Source organism: Syngnathus scovelli, chromosome 21, assembly GCF_024217435.2.
Source record: "Syngnathus scovelli strain Florida chromosome 21, RoL_Ssco_1.2, whole genome shotgun sequence".
NCBI lineage: Eukaryota > Metazoa > Chordata > Actinopteri > Syngnathiformes > Syngnathidae > Syngnathus > Syngnathus scovelli.
This window is the reverse complement of record NC_090867.1, coordinates 9,553,078-9,577,143: the sequence shown is the minus strand read 5'-3', so window position 1 is coordinate 9,577,143 and position 24,066 is coordinate 9,553,078. Positions and strand designations below refer to the sequence as shown.

Genomic DNA, 24,066 nt, shown 5'->3' with positions numbered 1-24,066 from the left:
CATAAAAGACACTCCCACATCATGCATACAACACTAGTTCGGATAATTAAATAAACACCCATAAAAGATGCTCAAAAACTAGTTAAAGAGAGCAGCCTTGTCCGAAAAAATATTCTGTCATAGTTTGAGTTTCATACAAATTTGTGTTGTACCTTTGATCAAGTTTGACACTGATCGTAAATGATTTAAAATAATTTATATAGAGCCGCTAGCAAAGCCCACTTTGACCATTCACTTGGTAGCCAAACGGAACCGAGGGACGCCCCTTCCTGACTACGACGGTGCAGGACTGCCCCTTCCATGCTTGCACTACCCTGGTACGCACAATAACTTATATTTTTGCAGAAACACACATTCTCTGTTTAAATGATGAATTATGGCCTTCGGGTGTTATGCGATCGTGACAAGTTAACGAGTCCCTCACGTCGATACTGCTAGATGGAACGAGTGAAATGTGTTTTCATTTGCAGTTATTATTCGGAGCAGTTTTGTCATGGAGATTTCATTTGAAGGCAAACGCACTCTGGTCACCGGGGCAGAAAAAGGTCAACACAATAGCAAAACAAAACGACTGCTTCTTGCGTCTGTACACTGACCCAACTCCAGCCATTTCTTGAGGTCACACCTGACCAGTTTGACCAGCATATATAAAGTAAGGGTTTTTTTTTTTCATTGAAATAAAAATGACCATGTATATGTGAGACTGGTATACAGAACGAACAGCACATACTGGTGCGTCCTCTCGCACAAGCAAGACATCACAGAGAAATATGGACTTGAGTGGAAGAAGGACCTGAGGTCACTCTTTCCGGGCACTCACAGAGAAACTTTGCAAATGTTACATGCCTGCCTGTCAACGTTGGAAAAACAGAAAACTTTATGAAGCAAGCATTTTTGTGCTGTGTTTTTATTTTAAACTTTTGTGTTATTTATTTTAATCTTTTGTAATGTGTGCCTTTTTTTTCTTTCTTTTTTTTAAGTTGTATGATGGGTTTTGATTATTGTTTGGACCCAAAGTTTTATACTTTTGTCAATAAACTAACTAACTAACTAACTAACTAACTAACTAACTAACTAACTAACTAAGGCTTCATTTAGTAAAAAATGACCAGGCATAGTAAATTTCTGGGGGGGTTAAAAAAAATAGCATCAACAGACGTCCTCTTTTTCCCCGGACATGTCCTACTTTTAAGCCCTGAAAAAACGTCCAGGGTTAGCATAAGTATAGTAAGTTTTTTGGGGGGTTAAAATCAAATAAAATTGAAGTCTATGTATAATTTTTAATTGTTGAATTGTTGAAGTGCGCAAACATGCGAGTTGTAGTACTTCCTACTTTTTAGTGAGAACCTGAACGCACCATCGTGTTAGCCGGAAGTATTAGCAAACAAAATAAACAACTGTGAGTTTTGCGCTTCAAAGCTCGCCATTTTGACAATGGTAAGGTTCCAACGCATCAGAAATATTACGTATTTGGTTGTGTATACCAGCGATGGGTATCGCCCAAAAGCTATACAGCGCGCGATCAACGATAGCTTACCTCGCTGTTCCGCTAGCAAAAGCATCCCTGTTAGCTTAATCACCGAATCCTGCCGGCAGCTTCTGCTCATGATCAATCATCAACGCAGTCCGCTATACAATTCGATTGAAATATAATCCTATACAATTTCATTTGCTGTTCAATTCCAATATGATGTGTTGGCTGCTCCTCTGTCAATAATAACGCACGTCGTAATATGTGACGCGTTCAGAAGGTTTGCTGTTAAAACCAGGGCCATCCATCCATCCATCTAGCCACCATCCATCCATCCATCCATCCATCCATCCATCTTTTGCAAGACGTCTTAACAATAAGCGTCAAAACAGATGCATATGCAGTGTGTGTGCAATACATGCATGACAACACAAGTCATGCTGACTCAACTTTGCCCTTTGCAGGGCCATCACGATGTGGCAATACTCAGACCCGGGTTATGAGAAGCCAAAGTTCAGCCAACAAAGTGATGTCTGAAAGGTACTGTATGTTCTTGGTGACTCCATGTATGTATTGGCTCAACAAGAGCACGATTAAAAAAAAAAAAAAAAAATATATATATATATATATATATATATATATATATATATATATATATATATATATATATATATATATATATATATATGTTGGTCATCTTTTTGGTGCTAAATCCAGGCAGCAAGTTCTTTTTTTATATGCTTTATAAATACACTCTTCAGTGTGCAAATAAAATGAATAAAAGGCTATTTTTCATACCTATAGAGTAGACGGATTTCAATTTGGTATATTTATATTTGCAACGTCTTAGTCCTGTTTTTCAATCCGTGTGTTTTGGTCCTTGAAAGTAATATTAAAGAGACAAGTTTAAAGTCCCCTAAAACAAAACAATTTGTAGTTTATGTAAATAAATCAATTAAAAAAGATTATTATGGAACACAGTTAAGGTTAGCATGTTGCCTTGATACTCAACGGTCATTCCAATTTCTCATGTGGCCCCTTTGGAAAATGAATTGCCAATGTGACGGGGAGCTTTTCTTGTGTATTTTTTATGTAAAAAGTTAATTTAATTGATTAATTTTCTTTATTGTGTTTTATGTTTGATCCCATGTACAGCCCTTTCTTGCAGCTGTGGTTGTTTAAAAGTGCTCTATAAATAAAATTGTATTTTACCATTTATTTATTTTTATTTGGACTTGTCTGTTTTTGAAATAAATACTTTTCTTGGAATTATATTTTCTCTATATTAACCTCCTAAACGCTTTGGTCACATTAACTTTGAATCAGCTAAATAAAAAATATTTTTTATTTTTTACTTACTTTACATGTATATTAAAAAAATGCAGCAATTGGATTTAGCACCATAAATCTGTAGCCGCCACATCTTGTAGCAATACAGTGAAAGGTGATGCATTCATAACTTGGCAGCACCCAACGTGGACAAAAGGAAATGGAGTCTCAGTTATTTTGATAGGAAAACAGACTTTATTGATCCTGCAAGAGGAGATTTAGGTATTTAAATACACGCATACTAAAGTGGGAGTTCACAGTCCAGTACCAGCACTTAATCCTGTTTCGTTTCACTTGGCTCTCGTAAGTTTTGCTTGCTGATCACATGATGTATGAGTCAGCAAGGGTTGAGCAGGAAAGAGAAACAACAAATATGACCTCTTTTCTCCCTTGACGGTTTTGTCAGTCAAGTTAAGTTACATTCATTTATATCTATTTATGTAAAACTCACCAAACGGGAAAAATAAGAAACCAGATGGAAGTATCCCTCGTTCAGGATGACCAGGCTGCAATGAATGCAGAGTGGGCAACATGAAACAATATAAGGTCATAGAGATAGATGCCCATAGTCAAATTCACCTTCCTTTCATTTGTCTTTATTTATATTCCCTCAACTCATGACGAGACACCATTCTAAGCAATAATATAACAGTATCAAAATGGACGGCTGAATGGATATGACATCATCATTCATTTTCATGTCCAATATTGTCTTTTCTATTGATTGTTTTACAGAAATTCCATATCGCTTAGAAATCGACTTATCAAGTATGATCGTTTATTTGAGAAAATACTTTTATATTGTATCTAAGAAATGCTATATTAACTTCTCTCAGATGTGTACATATATATATATTATATATAATATACATCATATCATATACAGTGTGTGGAGAGTATGTCATCCGGATGTAACCACATAAAGTATTCCAGAAAAATGAAAGTGAGGCCTGTAGCAAGCCTCTTACTTTCAGTTTCATTTCTCCTTAGCTGCAGAGATGGAAACCTAACAGGACGAGGGAGGGATTTATAAGCCCAACCAGGACGCTCTCTGGCTCATTTTCAGTGCTTCGAGCTGATCTGGACAGAGAGAAGAGGAAAAAGGTAGGAACACGTTTGCTTTAGGACAAAGGGATTTAGGTTTTCTTTGTTTAGCTTTGCTTTGATACCATATCTGTAGTTACTTCATTGTTAAAATCATGTCCGTCCGTCCGTGTATTGATGATTATGAAAATATTCTGTAGTTGAAATACAATTTCACAAGACACCGCGGTCGGTAACTTACTGCAAAGACTCAAGTAGTTTTGCAATGTAGTTACGATTGGTGACACGGTGAGGCAATATGCACAAAATCAAGACTGGGTCATCTTTTCTTTTCTTTTCGGAGCAGTTTTGTCAAACAATGACTTCATTTGGGGAACAACATTCTACATTTGTGGTGTCTTTTTCTTTTTTAGGGGCAAGGGTTCTTTCTTGACCAGTATTTACAAAGTTTATATTTTGTCTAAAAAGAAAGTCCAGAAAATTGATCTATTGTCTCCGTTACAGCCCAGGTGCTGTGCCTTTTTCCAAAGTTTCGATTGAATGCGCACCCTGAAACTCCAGACGACAATGATTTAAAGGTACGCCTTACCTCTTTTTGACTTAACAAGAATGTGCAGGTCGTAGTCTAATTGCGAAAGGCTGTCACGCGATGTGGGTACCTCCCTAACGCTGAGTCATCCCGTGGTAACAGCCGTAAATAAACAAAACATTGTTCATAGTTCTAAATTGGTGAATGTGTATCTTTTACCGTGAAATAACACCCAAACATTGGAGTTTTACAGTTACAAACCTTTCTTGTTCTGAATGTTTTTCTTTTGTTTTTTAGAACTGCTTCAAGGTGTTAATTGTTGAATGTGTTTTTCCACTTGACAGAACTAATCAAGATGGAGAATGTTTTTGAAGCTATTGTGGCCTTGGTGAAGCAGCACCCAGCAGGGATCCCCGTCAAGAGACTCAGTCTGTACTACCAGAAGACATACCGTTGTAACCTAGCGATAGCCGACCTGGGCTTTAGGTCCAATGCTGCTCTGTTAGCTTATTTGAAAGACGACTTGTTTGTAGAGAAACAACTTGTGTTTCACAAGGACTACAGCGGCGCTGCAGGAACAAGTGCTATTGAAGCCACCGAACTAAAGAAGGAAAGAAAGAAGGTTAAGAGGGCACAAAATGTAGTGGCCATGATGAGAGAATATCCAGAAGGGCTTCTTCTGGAGAATTTGTCAACAGACTATAGACTGAAATACAACACAAAGCTGAAATGGAAGTCTTTGGGCTTCACTTCTGTTGCTGCCCTGGTAGCAACTTTAGACAATGATCTAGTTGTGATTGGGGACCGGGTGATCCACAAGATGTATCAGGCTCAAGATCCACTTGAAGCTGCGGGGACCCCTTTCCATTCAGAATCAGCTCGGTCCATTCCTGATAAATCTCCTCCCACTGGATCCAAGCTCACTGATGAATCGAAGCGACAGCATCTGCACAAGAAGATTGTAGAGGTGAGTCACTACACTCACTGGTGGAATGTTGCTACTCAAGGTGTTTTTCGCTATACTGTACATGATGGTGCAGGATTCTTTCAATCAGTACAAACCCAAAGCCATCTAATGTTAACATTTGATGTCTGAAAATGATGCCGTTCCACCTCTATGTTTCTTGGAAAAGTTGTCCATTTGTTTCAGGTAGCTGATAAATACCAGCTAACGAAACCATCCATGGATCTGCTGGAAGTTTGCTATTTTCATCATTTTGGCGAAAAGCTTCCAGTTCAACTGTACCTCTCCATGTATGAGACTTTGGAATCATCTTCTCTCAAGAACCTGCCTCTCCCACCTGGTACTGGAAGCGCTGGTACACAAATGTGATTGGCCACATTTGGAGTCAACCATTGTTTGTCTTGTCCTCAGGATTACAGCAAGCAGCTGGAGCCAGTACAAGCAAAGCCAGTGATGCAACCCGGGGAGAGTTGAGTGCTCCTGTTTTTAGAAAAGCCTTTCATGCTCAGTTGAGAGAAGTACATCAAGATAATATGCGGGCCATCGAAGCTATGGAGAATGATGAAGGTACAAAGAATACAAATTTACATCCAGACAAACTCAGCAGTCTGATGGAGAGTGTGAGACGAGAACTTGCAGCAGAAGGAGAGCTGGTCACCAAAGAGAAGGTGAGATGCAAACCAGAATAGGTACGTACGTACATTCAAACACTTGCTTGACGAAAGAATCGTTAGCAATCGGTGTCGATGAAACTGTCCGTGAAGTGACATTGCGACTAAGTCTAACTACTAAGTAGCTCGTCAAAACAAACACACATGAGATGGAATGGGGAAAATGGTGTCATATCGTCAATGTGCCGTCACTAATTGTTATCACTGTTACTCATCTCAGGTGATGGCAAGGACATGCACGTTAATGCAACTTAAATCCAAAAAGATAAATCCACAAAATATTCAGGCCCTGAGCGACCTTCATTACTTGGAGAAAGAGATCTCAGCGTACATTCAGGTTAGCAGCCAGTCCCATCAAATGAAAGGAGATCTTTGCTACGTTACGTCATCCTTTGTTGTTGACGTCTTCTTCTTTGTCTGTCAGGCGGCTGAAGCGGCGGCAACCATCTGCACCTTGTATGAGCTGGGCCAGGCTTTGGCTGCTCTAAAGGACAAGAAGCGCTACGAAGAGCTGAACCTGGGACCCCTTTGCAAACTCCCCATCATCCACCGCATGTTCAAGATTAACAGTAACACCAAGGACGATGATATCCCCCAGATTGAGACAGTTGACATCTTAAAGGTGTTGTCATGTCAATTACGGGATAGAAAGCTATTTGGTTGTCATCGTGATATCGTTTTGGGTGACTTGCCCTTACTTTTGCTCCTTCTACGTGTTTTCTCCTTTCTAGCACCTTCGCAGTTACAGGAGAAAGTCGAGCAAGCCCAAAGTAGACCTGGCTGAGTTTATGAAGTATCTAGGTGACCATTATAACTGTGAGTCTCCTTACGAACTGGGCATCAGGATAACCAGCCTTGGCTTGTCCATATCGGTAAGCGTTTAGCCGACATTTTATTAGGGAGTTGACTTGTAATCCTTGAAATGAATCCAAAACAAATGTCTCTGTCTCCTTCAGTCATTAAATAAAGTCAGTCGTTGTGAGCATAGCGTAATGGATCAAATTAAAGAAACCATTCAGAAAGAACTAGAAGAGGACACCCGGGAGCATCTCATGAAGCTGAAGAAGGTTGTCCTGGATCCTGTCAAAGGCACATGCTCCATCTTTGCCGAGAACCTGGACCTCAGGAAGAAATATGCTTCCATGACAGCAGCGGAAGTGGTGCTGGAAGTCTTCACAAATGCAGAAAAGCTCTTCAGTTCGCCAGTGCTAAAGGTAGGTAGGTAGGTAGGTAGGTAGGTGAGCGCTCTTCGCAAGTGTGTGAAACATTGCGCCTCTGGTTCATTCGCTTCATTTACAGTACACTTGGGGACGGCTAATCGAGCTAATGCTATTGCTCGCTTGCTTGGTTCACTGAAAATGTTAACCAACAGCTAGAAACAACAAACATAAGTCCACATTTTTGTTAGTATCTTCCCTGTTCCCATCATTTATTGACATATACACAAATGTGCCCTGGACACAAACCAAATTTGAGTCTGGCCCAGTAATTATTTGAGTGAGTGTGTGCTATTTCATTGTTTACAGGCAAATATCCGGAAATTCCTAACGCAAGTGTCAAGTGACAGGCTGGCAACATCTCTCTTTCAATTGGCAATTTGTGGTGCCTCGCTAGCTATCCCACAGGACCAGCAGGCCAAGGAGGAAACTCCTCAAAGCTCTGGAAGAAAAGATCCAATGGAAGAGAGACGTGCCACAAGCAAGCCCAGCGAAGGTATGGAGTCAAGATGTATTTTTTTGCTCCATACGTCTACTGTGGCAACTAAGTCCCAATTCTGAATGCCTTTTTCAGCCAAAGTGAAGCAGTACCTAAAAGATAGCCTATCGTCTATGAACTCAGCCATCCATTTGGCTGATATTGCCACCTTAGAGAGGAATTTGAGCAAACACTTCCAGGTTAAAGACTTTCCGTCCTTGGGTCAAGGCAGCTTCTTGGGGTTCTTGGTGAAACACATTCAGGTATGTGCGTATTGAAATGCTACCCATGATTCTTGAATATTGAAAAACATGTGTTTTGTGTCAAATGCAGCTACTGCAGGACGTGCTTGGTTCAACTTTGATTCTGAGAAGTGATGGAAATGTGAAAAGAAGTTTTTTCAGACCCACCAAACAAGACATATTTGAGTTCATCAAACAATGTGGGCAAAATACTTCCGGTGGTCAAGATGACGTGAGTTGACGTCGATTAAATCAATAGAGCTCCACACACTTTATGATGGTCCTGACACCAAACATCTGAAGGTTACAAATGGCTTTTATCTTAAGGCACCAATTACAGACTGTTTTAGTATATAAAAGTCTTGGAAATGTTTTTCAGTCAAACATTTCAGGTCATTAAACTTTGCATTCGTTTATTGGGAAACAATGGCACTCATGTCTACATTCATATACATATTTGGCCACCAAGGAACAGATTGCTACTGTAAAGTGACTATCGATGATGACGAAGCGGACACATATTGTTCTCCTTTGAACGTTCACAGCTGTCCCACTTGGAGTTGGCATTGCAATCCCACTACGGAGTGCAGGACAGTCGGGACTTGGGCTACGGCTCGCTACAGACACTGGTCGGACTAGTCCAGCGTCAGAAAGACCAAGCCGGAGGAGGACTGAGCCAAGTCTTTTACGAGTCCGCAATGTTCGCCAGGCATGGCATTTTAAGGTTGGGTCTCTGACATGTCAACAATTGGCAGAAATCCAAACCACCCCGTCCGTGCATGCCGCAGACAAACTCACTTTTTCTCTCCGCTCATCACCAGTGCCAAAAGTGAGTGTGAAGCCGTGGGGCGGCTTGGGGAGATGTCAAAGGTCCAGGCATTGGCCAGTTTGCATTCTTGTCCTCTGTTAGAGGATTTGAATGAATGGAGTCAGTGGGAGCTCATATTTAAACCTTTGCATGGCTCCCTCAAAGATTTTATTGAAAGAAATGCAGGTGGGTGTTTGTACACTGGAATATGATTTGTTTCTCTAACCGATGCTGATATCTTCCATTTTGATCAATAACAGAAAATACAGACTTGGCAGCTATGGAGGTGACACCGTGTCTGCTGCTCAGGATCACCTCAGACACAGGAGACAAGTATTTCTCCAATGCCGCCATGACCCTTGACCCCGTGGGAACAGCTGGCCACCTAGTGTCCATTATTGTAGCTGACGGGATCCCAAATGCTCCCATGGCCCTCTTGGCTAATCATATTCAGAGTTCCCTGGCCGCGGCTGTGGCTAAAGAAGGTAGCTTCAGCCTCAATGGGAATATAATATATTTGAAAATGCAGCCATGTTATATTGCCAACATTTGCTCTGGTGTCTAGATCTTTCTCGAGCTGAAGAGGACATGTCATGTTACAGCACCGTGGCTAATTTCCTTCTGGAATGTTTGGTTCGAATTCCAAATAGAATCTGTCAGGCTGTTTTGCAGCAGGTGAGTTGCACTTCATTGCACAATTACAAGGGAGGATCTGGAACAAAGATTTGATGGACTAATGGGCTTGTTTGCTAACTTGAAAATGAACTTACTTATGACATACAGCTAGCTGGTCGCTATCATGAACAACGAGGTCACTGTGCTTCCACTTTTCTCTTTTGTTACGATTGGACAAAAAAGGAACTGTAGACTGCACTGAAAAACATGTATCACTGCTCATCAAGGAATGTGACCTTCAGGTGTTTTTAGAGCCTTTGTCCAAAGTCTTGGGCCAAACAAAGTCCAAACTGGTCCTAATCACTGCGGCCCATTCAAGCCCAAGGCGCATCAATTGTTTGCATCGACTGGGAATCCTCCTGGGCATCACAGAGTGGCTGAAGGACTACCAAAAAAAGCTGACATCAGCAAAGCCATATGGTGCCTTCTACACAGGAGCTTTTCATCAGCCCAAAATCCAAACACAGGTGGTAAATACTATTATTATGAATGCAATCTTTTTTCATCGCCAGTCATGTTTCTTTTCAAAGTTCTTATTTGATGTGCTATTTGTGGCTTCAGTGGAATGTGGTGGATTCTGAGCGCAGTAGTCTGTCAGGTGTGATGAACGTGAGTGAAAATGGTAGCCTTGAAGACAATGCGACAGACAGCAGTCTATCCTCCAGTCATCTCAACCCCAGCCTTCAAAAAGGTCTTTGGTTTTATTGTCAACTACAATCGACAAGAACAAATATCAACTCAAACTCGTATGGCAAATATAATACAACTATATACTATTTGAATCGCCTTTAGGTAATGGAGCACAAGAAGGAGACGAGCCAGTGGAAGAAGAATTATCTGAAGAAGAGCTTTTTGCTTCTCTGTCAGATGATGAAATGTCAAACAAAAGCAGTGAGGTCCAAGGTCCTATAGTCAATCCGCCAGAAATCCTGGATTTGAACAAAGAGGAGAAGGCAACCTGTCAATCGGAACCTGCTTTAGATGTCCACAGGAACATCATTGAGGAGATAAGGTGTGTGCTCATGTTTGTTTTGGTAGCAATTTCTCAAAACTAAAATTGGTTTATTCTCTTGTTTGTTTACGTCACGACAGAAAAGAAGGATTTGGTATTGGTGTGGAACTCTCAGCTGAAGGTCAGAACCTAATGCGGGTGCAGCAGGAGCGACTTGGAAGAAGTTTGGACCGCCTCTCGACCGAGCTCTACAGCAAAGACACGCATTTTGTTTTGGAACTTATACAGGTATTTATATTCTTTAACACACTTTTGAAATGATCAACAATCCTATTGCTAATAATAGCACTAATAATCCTAGTGCTAAGAAAAGCACAGGCGAACAACAGCTTAACATCCATCCACTGGCAAACATTGGTGATCTTGAATGAAGCTTGAAAAGAAGATTTAAAAAGACTTGTTTGCCATTGAGTGGGATTAAAGAGGAAGGCACTATTTGATGTGCACTCACCCTGTTTCCAGAATGCAGATGACAACAGTTACCCATCAGAGCCCGATGCTATACCAGCACTGGCTTTTGTGATTGAGAAGGACTGCATCACCGTTCTCAACAATGAGACTGGCTTCCAGGAGGCAAATATAAAGGCCATATGTGATGTGGGTCAAAGTACCAAGGGCAAACATAAATATGGATACATAGGTACGTACGTATGTAGTAGGTTTCATACCGTTTTGGGGCCGCCGATCACCCGTTGTTGAAAAAACGAGATGTGTGATTTGAATATAAAACATTTCTTTATTAACCAACGCTAACTTGATTTTTAGTAACAATGTAGCTCAAGGGAGAGGCAGCTGAAATGCTGGAGAGGGCCGTCATTTTTCACCTGCGCTACTGGGGAGGCATATAGCAACACACCTTTTCTAATTTGAACGACAAAAATGGACTTGAAATATTTGCTCTTAATATGCTAGTCATGCATATCCACAATTCCAAATCCACAATTATTAGCAGACCTGGTGCAAGCACAAGTAAGCCTACGTATTTCTAATCCTTTTGATCTGTGCAGGACAAAAGGGTATTGGCTTTAAGTCAGTATTCAAAGTCACAGACCGTCCAGAGATTCACTCCAATGGCTTCCATTTATCTTTCGACAAGACATGTGGCCCCATAGGATACATCCTCCCTCACTGGATTGATGATGAGAGGCCTTTGGAGCCGCAATTAAATGAGCCATTTCCTCCTCACAGGTCTGATATGTTTGCCAGCCTTTGATTTTCTTACCCTACGTTCGAGTCATCTACTCAAGACCTAAACAGAGAGTAGCTCATTCGCTGCCAGCCAGTCCAGTTAAAATGGAAGTTTGACAAACCTGTTTAATCGTTTCAAATTGTCCTTATGTGGATAGCATTCAAATGTGAGCATATGCTAAGAAGCAAAGAATCGAACTAATGAACCTGTCTTTGATTTCTTACCAGCTGGACAACCAAGATCCGCCTTCCTCTACGCTCCGAGTGCCATCAAACCCGAAACCTGTTCCATGACGTGCACCCTTCCCTGCTGCTCTTTCTGCACCGACTACGCTCCATTACCATCTACAATCAGGTACCTCTGGCATATTTTGATACATCTCATTTGTTCTGCTCGTGTGCTTAAATCGAACCTTGTTTTTTTTTTGGATGCGCTTTCTCCTCTCCTGCAGGCCGAGAGCCGCATTGTAACAATGACTCGTAAAGACCTGAATCATAATGTGCTGGAGGTGGAGCACTCCGATGGCACTGAGCGCTGGCTAGTTGTCAAAAGTACACTGCAGCCCAAGATGGTGAGTGGCGCGCACGCACACACACCTGTTTGTTATGCGGTGCACAGACGCACTCAAAAACTCAGATGCAGAAAGAAATGGAGGCATCATTTTCATAATTCCTCGTAGGTTTATTGAGGTTGGTCAGGCCACATTCGATTATGGATACTGTAATATTCCAAACAAAATGTCATTTTCATTTCATGGAACAAAAATATAAACTTAAATGAAATGTAATATTTATTTTGGGGTTCATATAGTCGGTATGAGCAGTTTCAATTTATGGTGCACTGTTTTCCAATGAGCATATTGTTATCCCAGCTTGAGTGTTTTTTTTGTTGTTTTTTCCCCCCCCCTATAGCTTAAAGAGAATGTGGAAATGACCGAGCTTGCCCTCGCCTTCCAACTTGACTGCGACAACTCTGGAAGTGACATGATAGGCCAACCGGCGAAACAGCCCGTCTTTGCCTACCTGCCTCTTCGCAGCTTTGGATTCCGCTTCATCGTACAAGGTTGTGTGTGTGTGTTTGTTTTTTTCTTCCTTTGTTGTGATGACTGATACGACTTTATTCCATTGTCTTTGTAATATGAGTGTATTTCATTTTTTAATCTTTTGAAATAAGTAAGCAAATAAGAAAGTTGGGTTCAAATTGACCCCAGTGATAACACACAAACAAATGTTGTGCAGTACTCAAGTGTACCAGCAAGGGTCAGCAATGCAATCATTACAGTACAAAGTAGATTTCTTTTTAAACCTGGATGGGCTCCAAGATTGCTGTCAGTAACATTCAAATTGTAAATTTGCAAGCTTAAAATCCCTAATCAATAACATGAATGCAACTTTATGTAAGACACACAAATTTAGATCATGGCAAAAAAACGTCTGACGTAGAATACTAGATGAAAAAAATAATCAAGGACCAAAAAACATAATAAATAGATAGAAGGCTGGAGATGTAAATATAAAACGAAATTGCCTTTTTACAATCATGGCTCCAAATGAATAATTAAAATGCTCCATATGTGTTTTTTTTCTCCATTTAGGCGACTTTGACATCCCTTCTTCTCGAGAGGACGTCGACAGAGACAGCTCATGGAACCAGTGGCTCCGATCTGAGATCCCACAACTCTTCCTTCAAGCCATGAAAGTCTTCAATGTAAGCCATCTAGTGACCTTTTACTTGAATGTAAAATTCGGATAGATCACATGATAGAGAAAGAATGTGGAGACTTCCATATTTTGATGCTGTTTTATTTTTATTCTTGAAAGGATCACCCAGAGTTCACACGCCTTGGGGGTCTCTGCCAGTCCCTGCAGTTTATTCCCCTGCCTGATGAGGTGATGGACTTCTTTAAACCCGTCGCCAATCAGATAATCCAGTTGCTCAAGGGCAAGGCCTTCCTGCCTACACTCAGCTCAGGTATTACTCGTACCTCTCATTTGTTTGACATTTTTGTTTGTAACCTGATGATTTCTTTTCCAGACGGTCAGGTTGTGTACAAGCTACCGTCCCAAATAGCGGTGTGTAAGGATGCTGTGATTCGCAAGGTTATCAACCAAGATGAGCTGGAAAAGCATCTGTTGCTATCGTATCTGCATCCCAGTCTAAAGCCTGCCCCACCTGCCTCTCTTCTTTCCCACCTGGGAGTTCGCAATTTGAGGGGCTCTGATGTTACCACGGTAACCACAGCCATGGCCAAGGAGCTGATGAAAGAAGAGACTATCCACACAGGTGAATTTATGTTACCATTTACCTATAATGATTAGTGTGAAATAATGGACATGTAAAAACTCTGGAGTGACGAACCCTATGTTGCTGATTTGATGATAAAGATTTGGACCTGTTCAACCTAAATGTATTTTTTATTTGTTTTACTCCTACTCATCACTGGCTGCTCTGTTCTGTAGCCTTTTGTTATTATTAAAAAAAGAAAAAGAAAACCAATCAATTTAATGACTGATGCACTGTCTACCCAAATTCTTTTCAGACTAATTTCTTTGCACCCAATCTGATCATTCTTTCTCTTCTAGATGCTGGCCTGCGGCAGTTGGCCAGACTTCTTGTTTGTAACTACAGGGCTGTGGAACATGGGTATGGAGACGGGGACTACATTTTGCAGACTCTTAGGACTCTACCCATATTTCCTCTTGTTGATGGACGTGTGGTGGCACTGGATGGAGATAGCGTCTTCTTCCCAGTGGAAGAAAGCAAGACAAAGAAAACGAAAGCCCAAACTGGTAATTGATTGATTTGTGCTCTACGTTCTTCATCTAGATCCTGATTTAATGCATCAAGCATTTCTCACCACAGTACATGTACAAAAATCAGATATGAGTCTGTTGAAGTGTAAATCCAGCCTTCGATAGCCGTCAGCTACTTTGCATATTGTGTGACTGTGCATGCATCATGTATCAAATATATGTATGCCTTGCACAAGAATGTAGGTCAGTTTTCATCTAAGGTTTCTGTTTTCAATTTACCTGAAAGGTTTATGTTGACAGTAAAGGGGATTTATTAGTCATCACATTAACCTTTGCAGTTTTTCAAATCACTTACCTCACCCTCAAAATAGCAAGAGTGAAGAATACCGCTTGATTTTTGCGTCATCATATCTAAATGCAGATAAGGTTTAGAAAGGCGAGCATGACTCAGACAAACTCTCCTGCATTCTTACGTATATATTTCTTATGAGTCACAAGCATCACGGAGGAGTTGCTTTTGGCTCTGCAGCAGTGAAGGGACACGTTTGGTTTTAACCGAGCATTTAATTGCCAGGCCGTGCTTTGAGATAGTTGGTTGAATTTTCTTTTTTTTATTTCTCAATTTATAAACTCAACATTGAAGGATAGAGCAATAGGCATGGAATGATATGAGTGAAGTTTCGTTTCTAGGTCAGCGAGTGGAGTGAGTCGCTGCGAATGTTGAACTTTCAGCTTTGAGGGGAAGTCAAGTGTACAAACTTGTATGTGATAGCAGAGAGACCACGGAGTGAATCACTGTGCACTCTTTTCAAATATTCAGCAGGACAGAGACAAAGTGCCAGTCTTGGAATGTAGGCCACTGGCAGGCAGGCAGGCAGGCAGGCGTTCTCGAAGAGTATGGGCAATGCAATTTATTTCGGTGTACATAGTCAAATATATTTCACCACCCCAAAATGAATGAGTGGGTATTCTTTTGATCCTTAGAGTTAAAAAGTATCGCATTTGCGTGGAGTCCTTTACCAATCCTCTCAGGTTGAGAGTGCCTCAGGGTCCATTCGTGGGCCTCTTTAATTTTCCCTATATTTTCTTCAATCTCTTTCCATTTTTATTTCTGATTCTCTTGGTGGTAAACCAAATGACAGCGCCACTGATAACGCAGACCTCGATGCTCTGACACGATACTTGAAAGCTACAGTCATCCTTTTTTTTACCGCCCACAGCATATTTGTCCGAATTGTACAAGGATGTCAACATAGTTCACCCGTCTCTGATGAATTGCGTGGAAGCATTGGAAAGTCAGCAAGTGCAGGAGCTGCTGAGAAGACTTGGAGTTCATCAACTTGAGCCGCAGGAGCTGCTCGAGCAGCACATCTACCCTGTGTTGCAAAATGAAAAATGGAAGGTAGACATTTTATGTGGTTCTTAGAGTTGAGAGAATAGTGATTTTATGTCTTTTTTTTTTAAAACAATTTTTTTCTCCCTTAATCCCGCTTTCTTTCTTTTTTATCCATAGACAAAGCCAGAGGCGGTGATTGTGAGTTACTTGATTTTCATCAAGCAGCACTGCATCTCGAGCCAAGAATATGCAGACATTGCAATACCAGTGCTCACCAACAAGGGTCTGCTGTGCCCTGCACAGAGCAGGGTACACTTCTCAGAAGCATATGACAACATGGACCTGTCAAAGACGCTTCCTGGTACTTATTCAAGACACTCAAGTTACATTGATGGCTGGAATATTAGAATAACTACAGTCCTGGGACACTATACAAATCATCTTGACGTTAACAATTCAGTTGGAGAGGTTTTGCTCGAACTTGAGTTTGACATCTGTGCTCTAATGGCATCATATTTGCTCTCTTTTTGTATTCTGATCCTCGGCGATAACATTTCCATGACTTCCATCCATCAACCAGGTTATGACTGGGTCCTGCTGAGTCCCAAGTACTTGCAGGCAGACAATGATCTGGCAGGTTGGAGACAACTGTTCACCAGACTGGGTGTCAGTGATGGTCTCATCATCCGAAAAGAGAAACAGACGCTCACATCCGAAGAACTGGTGAGGACGCGATTGCTCAACTTTCACCTCATACTTTGGTCAAGTCATGATCTAAATCTATGCTCACAATAACTAGCTTAGCATAGCATGGCATGGCATAGCATCACCTATTTTGTACATGATGACAGAGGTCCACTAAAACTCCAGCTGTTTGGAGAGTGAGCAGAAAGAGCAGGTGACTAAAGAGACATGTCAGCAGGTTGTAATTCCAGATGGCTGCTTGAGCTCGTGCTGCAAACACATCTCATTGTTTCTAGATTTGTCTTTCATGGTGCATGGTGGATGCCTATCAAATTCCAATTGGAGACACTTTCTGTTCTGTTGCCATTTGCACTGAACTTCCAGAGCTCCAGTCCATGGTCAGCGGAAAGCGCAATGTGGCACCAAACTCCCGGAGAGAACTGTGTCATTGACGACTACCCGTGCGAGGAGTTTTATGCCCTGGCCACAGCCCAACTGACTGCTCCCTGCCTCCTGGAACAGAGAAAGGCTTTGCTAAATCTGCTGGCGACCAACTGGAACACAGGGTAATGTTTGGCCACCTGGGAATATTGTCCCACAGAAGCATTCACCTGATTGTTTTGAAAACGATGGATCTGTCAGGACTCTGGAAACATGCAATGACTTGCATTCACTTACACTGATCAATCAGTCGCGCATGAGCTCATTTTTTTCCATTCAAGCATAAATAGAAATCTCGTTGCACATTTGACCTGATCTGGATGCCCCAAGCTCCAGAATAATCTGATCACACACTTTGCTGTGCAATGCAGAGTGTCAACATCATTGAGCTGGAATTTTGAATCTGATTTGTCAAACATGCTTGGTTGAAATGCTTTGTATTTCTTTCCCCTCACAAATTCATTTGAAAATGCGTAGTGTGCAAAGTACTACAGTTACTTGTGAAAAAACTTGTCATGTCAAGAATAAGAATCAATCCAACATTGACATGAATTGTCCATTTCTGTTCCAGGCATCGCTACTCGCAGTATCTCACCGCTCAGGTGATTGACAGCGATGCTCGGCCAATCAGAACAACCAACTCTTCCTTCTACCACTACCTGTGTCGTCTCCGATGGATGCCAGCCTTTCGTCCGCAGGAAGGTGAAAAGACAGATCTTACGTACCTCTGTCCAAACGCAGTCTACTTGAATGCACCTGAAATTACCAACCTGCTTGGGACACACGTCTATTACGTGAACATGAAGTCCAGCGAATTCAGCAGAGCCCTGGGTAAGAAACAAAGTTTTGCCATTTTTCTGACAATACAGTAGTATTTGAGCCCAACTCAGTGGCCGCCGCGTCCTTTGTGCCTCTTTTAGGAATCCGACAAAATGTCTCAGTGGATGAGCTGATTACCTATCTGAAGGAGTGGTGTATCAAAGGCGCCGCGGCAGATAAACAAGCGTCCCTGGATAATGTGCCAGAGGGGGCAAATTTTACATCCACAATTCAGCACATCCACAACGTCTACTCCTACCTACACACCAACTGTCCCCAGAGCAGCCTACAGGAGCTCTTCCAGCATAACCCGGCTGTATTCATACAATTGGAATACCGCAGGTACTCTATGTCACTGACAGCATTCATGAATGCTGTCGATGGGTTGAATCCACTCATCCAATTTTGTCTTTCGGCAAGCAAAGTAGTGGCTGGTGTTCAGGACGCTTCTACCACTTGAGGGAGGTGTGCTGGAGTGACCCCACTCACATGTTCCAGCGCTACAGCTCACTGATGCGTGCTGGACGGCGGGAAAGCCACATTGAGGAGCCCAATGTCTTGGCTCCTTCTTATAGCAAACTTGAAGGCATGAAAGACTTCTTTATCAGAGTAAGCTACAAACTCTAACCAAATCTTTGGAATGAAACCAAATGTTGAAAAAGAGTTGAAAGGTATCATTGCCATTATTAGCACATGATTCATCGTCCTCCAATTGTAATGAGAAATGATTGAATATGATTTAGTGTTAAGTTTATACTTTCCTTAAAATGAATGATGAAAGAACACAGTTATGTGAAAGTTCGGACTTTTTTTTTTTTAATAGTTCACATAAAATATAGCTATTGGGGGTGTTCAATCAAAGGTGCCAGTGGTCTTATATCAGCTCATACTTGGGGGGGATGATATTTTTAATTTGACCATGTCAATTGTATGTGATCAGTTACTGAATGTGGATGGCAGTCCCAACATGAGGCAATATGTAGCTCTTTTGGAAGTCATCGCTTCATCATCTCCCATTCCAACTGCTGAAGTGCTTCAGGATGTGTCAGTGCTCTACGCCACACTTGGTAAGACCAGAATTTCGTCTTCGTTTGATAATCATTCCTTTTTAATCGATAATCATGTCTCTGCATTTCTGACAGCTGGCAAGTGTAGAATCCAAGTGGCTGGCGAACAGGATGACAGGCCTCAGTACAAACGCGATCTCAGTTACGCCTCCACTTTGAAAGGTGAGCACAAAACGGGGACCTTTTTTTGTTTGTTTGTTTTTACACTTAGCAGATCAAAAAAACGATGACACCGGATTGGCCGGTATTTCTTTTCTTTAGGTATGGTGTCTGACAAAAGAGTCTTCCCCACCAAAGATATGAACTGGGTGAGCCTGGCACGTAAACCCATGATAGCTGACAGTAAAGAACTGGAGAAGATCTTCAAATCCCATAAGGAAGTCTGCCTCCTCAATCTGCCGCCAGCAGAGAAGAAGACCTCGCAAAGGAAAAATACTGCCTTCTCTGGTATGCTGCTAATTGAGAAAGTCTTTCAGCTACTGTCGAGTCATTGGCATTTCAAACTAAGAACTAATGAAACAAGGACCAAATGATTGCTTGTTTACTTGAAAGTTAACCTTGAAGTCAGCCAAAGAAAATCTTTGAAATGTTTTTTGAAGATAGCCATTGAACTGATTTAAACCCAAAAATGTGATGCAACAACCAACATGACCTTTTCTCATGCCAGGAAGGACAGCGCCAGGCGAGCCAGCCATTCCCACCTTCAACGAGAATGACAGATTGGCATTCATGAACATCTGCGGTATCCGTCTGCTATCTCAGTGTGTCAAAATGGAGTCCCTCACTGAGAGCTGGAGGCCTTGTGCACCCATGCAGGCCATGGTGCGATCACTGATCCCTCATGTCCAGAAGTTCCTCTACCACCATGAGGATCTGGCATGTGTTTATTCAGAACTGATTCAAGACAACATCGCAGAAAAGATCAAGCTACTCAAATTTGCACAAGTCAGTCAGACAAATATTTGAATTTGGATTTTCTTGTGTGGGGGTTACGACTTTCTTTCTTTATGACTATTCACAGGTGGGTAAACTGTATCTGCGCTACCAGCTGGATTTGGATGACCACGAGGATGCTGTGGTGGAGATGACAGATGTCATTTGTCTGTTGAAGGATAAGAAGGAATTGTACATCCAAAAAGACCATCTCACAGCCCACCTGGACATCTGCAGGTTTGTGTGTAATGCGGCGGGCCCGGCTTGCAAGCGAGAAAAAGCTTGCATGCTTAAAAGATCTGTATTTGTGCATCGTGTGTTTTAGGGAGCTGGTGAAACTGTTCTGCACAGATAGCGGCCACAGGAAAGAGCTGACGAATTTCCTGAGTGGCCTGATTGCGTCCCTCAGTGTAAGCGATATGTGACCTCTTCACCAATTGACCAGTAATCCATATTCAGAGACTTTGCCTGCTCACACTCTTTCTGCTTGTCATTGTGGATCTTCTCTCGCTCCCTCGCGCACACAACTGCAACTAGAACTAATGGGAGATTCCCCAAGTTAGGGAGGGAGGGAGGGAGGGAGGCCTGTTTGCATGACATGGCGACTTGCTCGCATTCCCATGAGAACAATGCAGTAGCAAGAGGCTTTGCTGTGTGTGAAAATGAGGCATTCATCATTGGTGTTACCCCTTGAATATCCATCCTTGTGTGGTTCGTTTGTGCAGCAGCAGCTGCAGACGTGCGGCGCAATTGGGTCGCATTATAATCAATGATAATCTACTCTGGCGAAGACCCAGCTGAATGTTTGATTAAAATAATTGAGCCCCGACTCTGGATGTGCCAGCATAAGAAATTTCAAAGTCCGCATGATGGCATTTTGAAGTTAAATGCCGCGGCGACATCGAGAAGCTATATTACGACTGCCGAGAGTTTCACTTCACTGGTTTCTTTTATAAATAGTATAATATATCAAATCAAATGTTCTTTTTGAGTCACATCATTCAATGCTCTTTGGACTAGCTGGTATTTTTCTATCTCCGCACCGTATTGATTCAAAATGACCAATCGACACATCTACGCTAATCCCTCCAGTTTTCTATCCCACAATGAATTCAAGTCTAACACTATCAATGTATTCTAACCAAAATAGGATCCAGCAGCCCTGAAGAGGTTCTTGATTAAAGAGGACATCAGAGAGTTGCCCAGTGAGGAGGAGCGATGGGAAGTCCCAGAGCCTCCTCGGCCAGAGGTGACCCTGGAAAAAGGTAAGGATGCACCTTGTCTAGCACTAGAGATGTGCTTGTCAGGATACGCTCAAGCTGTCTATTGCCACTCACTTTCAATCATCAATAAAATTCCACATCTGTGTATTTAAGAACAGCCTCATAGGCTATTGCTAACATAGCAACAGACATTTGAACACATGTAGACATGCAGACAAGACTGATCATTACATATGTCAGAGCTTTGTTTTTAAAATACCACATTATAGGGTTCTATTTTTTATCATTCAAAGTGAAACTTTTTGTCCCCCCGACTCTAATGTGCACTTAAAATACTTGAATTTTCTCAAATATTGATGGTGCACATTATGTAAGGAAGGTGAATCCAAAAATAGACCTTTTCATTGAGCCATTTATAATCCGCTTAATTGATATCTCAAGGCACCATTGTACTTGATTTTTTTCCCCTGAGCATCAATTTATGATGTTGGGTGATTTTAGTAGGTGTTCAAAATGTGTTGAATCTTGATGCGACGCAGTCGAATGGTGCGAGATGACTTGCATGTAACTTTTGCACGGTAACTGGAGCATGAAATCAAATTGTAAGAAAGCACGGCTCATTTTTCGGAGCTTGTGTCAGTCAGCCAACTCTTACGTCTGCAGTGTATCTTGTTCTCTGCGTGACACTCGCCAGCATCATCCCGTATCTGTGTACCTATTTTCAGTCATGCATCAAAGCACTCCGCACACGCACACACACACACACACACACATGAATAGATACATCCCCTACCTTACATATGTAAATTTGCGGTGACTCAAAAGAGCAGCTGTCTGCAGTCCTCAAAGACCTGAAAGAGCGAGCGGACACACAGCGAAATGAGTATATTTGATCCTTATCTAAAACCAAATTCTTCTTTCCAGCAATATCAAGATGTCCTACTTTGCCATCAGCGCCACCTCGCCCTGAACAAGAAGGAGAAGTTACATTAATTTCCTGGCCTCCACGCGCATCTATTGTCAATACAGGAAACCATCACTCAGGTGTGAGGCACGGACTGCAGGGATTCATGTTCATTCCCATTCTGCAGAAAACCACATACTCCCTTGCTTTTTTTTTTTTTTTGCAACAGCCCGAGCCGATGAAGCCGCAGTAGAAGCCGTTTTGAAGATGTGGCCACCTCCTGCCCCGCCCAAAGACAGGGACCCAGAAAAAGACGTCTCTGCCAAGGGGAGCAACCATGTTGTTCCTCCACAGAAATGTGACAACAGCAACCACGAGGGTGATAAAGCATTCAGGGCCACCAGCAGCAAACCAGCAGAGCAACCAGGACCTGAGAGAACTACTAGCCAGCCTAATACTTCTGCTACTGCTACTGCTGCTACTGCTGCTGCTGCCGGGAAAACACAACCTCCAGGTTATACTTGCATCAGACTTCGTTCTTTCCCAAACCTTCATTTAGCCAAGGCAGACATTTTGAAGATAACTGCAAACCGGTTGAATTCGATTTATTCTCAAAAACATGTTTGTAATTATTTGAATAGTGTCATTCAATATACATATATCTTCGAGACACACAACCGCCAACGAATGAAAACGGTGGCGAGAGAATGTAAAATTCTATCTTGGGAAGAAAAAAAAAAAGATTTGGTGCAGAGTTGCCATCTGCCTCAACCGACAGGAGGATAGAAATAGCTAGCAAGAGAGACACTGAGGATGGAGGGACACAGGGGAAAGGGAGGAGACAATAGTCTACATCCGTCTTAACAATATCATTAAGTGTGTTGGAAGTATCAATGTCACTCGAACCATATCAAAACCAAAAATCATTTGTATTTTTGCGGTCTTTCTTGTCAGGCCGTCATCAACCGAGCGAAACATCGACATCTGGCCACACACAGAACGGCGAGAAGAACCTCACTGATCCCGAACCAGCTCCGAGTGCTCCATCTGCGCAGCCCATCGAGGCGGCGGGCGAGCAATCCGCTCCCGACAGCCTGTATGTCCTCAAAAGTCCATAGTCACGTCTGAGTCTTTCAAGTGATCCTCTATTTGTGTTCTCCTCTAGTGTTGTGCCAGAGGCAGTAGTGCTGCCCAGCGTATTCAAAGACTTGCAAGAAAAGAGCCAGAGACCTCCTTTGAATCTGATTTGGGACAAACGCCAGGCCCCGCATGTCATACTGGAAGACTTGGACGTTACCTGCCAGAGACCCTCCACTGTCAGTACTTTTCTTTTTCAATGTGTTTATTTGGATACACTGCAGATGGAAGCCGACCGACATGGTGTCCATGTGTCAATTATCTGAACACAAATGGTCAAGCAACACATGTAGACAGAAAATACGGTACAGTAATAGATTTGCAGTTCGGCACCTACCCGTTCACCTTTATGCAGAATCTTTGGCCATGTTGGAAAGAGTTGATTACGGAGATCTCATGTGGCGCGGCGCTTTCTCATTGAACGGTGCTGATCTCATCCAGGTGGGGATTTCTAACCAACGAGACTTGAAAGCCGTCGGCGAATGGGGGGAACTGCTGGTCCACTCCTTCCTTTGCCACTGGAGAGACAGCGCCGACCCGGGTCGTCCCACACGGGTCGTCTGGTGCAACCAGAGCGGCGAGAGCGGTCAGCCGTACGACTTTGAGCTGACCTTCGGGCCGGCGGGACAGGAGGACGACAGCGTCGCGTCCGACGTGCTGTACGTGGAGGTAAAGTCCACCCAGAAGAAAGAGAAGTCGTTCATTGTGCTCTCGGCCAACGAGCTGCAGTTTGCGCTGACCAAAAAAGAACGCTACCACATCTTCCGTGTGTACAACGCCGGAGATGCTGAGAACGTGCGTCTGTGTCGCATTCAGAACTTGGCACAACATCTTCACACCAAGAAGCTGGAACTCTTTCTCTTTGTGTGAGTGAGGAAAATGGTTTTATTTGCCTTTGGAATTTTACTCTTACTGCACTGATTTCAACTTCAAACATGCACTTTCCTTATATGTCTTTGAAATTTTAATCTGATGTGTTATTGAATGTATGAATGTTTCTATTCCTATTTTCACATTGTAGCAAATTTGTATCATTTGATGTTTGCGATGTCACCTTTTAATCCGGACACCTTTATGGATAAAATGATTTCCCTGTTACTACAATGTCCCCTGTTTTTTTTTTTTTCTTTTCCCCAAAGC

At 42.2% G+C, this 24,066-nt stretch overlaps 1 protein-coding gene and 1 long non-coding RNA gene across 3 annotated transcripts; both read left to right on the top strand.

Annotated features, from left to right (window-relative positions):
* The first annotated feature begins 169 nt into the window (after positions 1-169).
* On the top strand, positions 170-1,050 carry LOC125991621 (uncharacterized). The gene is made up of 2 exons (XR_007489409.2): positions 170-317; positions 471-1,050. It is a non-coding gene; the product is annotated as an uncharacterized lncRNA (long non-coding RNA).
* A 289-nt stretch (positions 1,051-1,339) lies between these two features.
* wu:fj29h11 (uncharacterized) lies at positions 1,340-24,024 on the top strand. 2 transcript variants are annotated; one of them, XM_049759695.2, is made up of 50 exons: positions 1,340-1,437; positions 1,936-2,011; positions 3,791-3,904; positions 4,349-4,422; positions 4,718-5,340; positions 5,524-5,677; positions 5,749-6,005; positions 6,229-6,345; positions 6,433-6,630; positions 6,740-6,880; positions 6,965-7,222; positions 7,535-7,721; positions 7,800-7,966; positions 8,037-8,177; positions 8,491-8,669; positions 8,767-8,939; positions 9,014-9,238; positions 9,319-9,428; positions 9,671-9,895; positions 9,990-10,119; positions 10,221-10,440; positions 10,521-10,668; positions 10,903-11,080; positions 11,448-11,628; positions 11,857-11,983; positions 12,081-12,200; positions 12,541-12,691; positions 13,224-13,336; positions 13,450-13,600; positions 13,664-13,912; positions 14,212-14,418; positions 15,603-15,784; positions 15,896-16,079; positions 16,299-16,441; positions 16,787-16,968; positions 17,415-17,674; positions 17,764-18,004; positions 18,088-18,271; positions 18,603-18,729; positions 18,805-18,891; positions 18,991-19,176; positions 19,397-19,674; positions 19,751-19,899; positions 19,988-20,072; positions 20,813-20,927; positions 21,810-21,929; positions 22,019-22,303; positions 22,744-22,885; positions 22,955-23,105; positions 23,368-24,024. In XM_049759695.2, exons 5-50 carry the CDS (start codon positions 4,729-4,731, stop codon positions 23,794-23,796), a joined length of 8,649 nt encoding a protein of 2,882 aa, XP_049615652.1. In that variant the 5' UTR covers positions 1,340-1,437; positions 1,936-2,011; positions 3,791-3,904; positions 4,349-4,422; positions 4,718-4,728; the 3' UTR covers positions 23,797-24,024. The 2 variants fall into 2 exon arrangements, with proteins under 2 accessions (XP_049615652.1, XP_049615651.1); XM_049759694.2 differs by having other exon boundaries at positions 4,347-4,422; positions 9,671-9,898.
* The last annotated feature ends 42 nt before the right edge of the window (positions 24,025-24,066 follow it).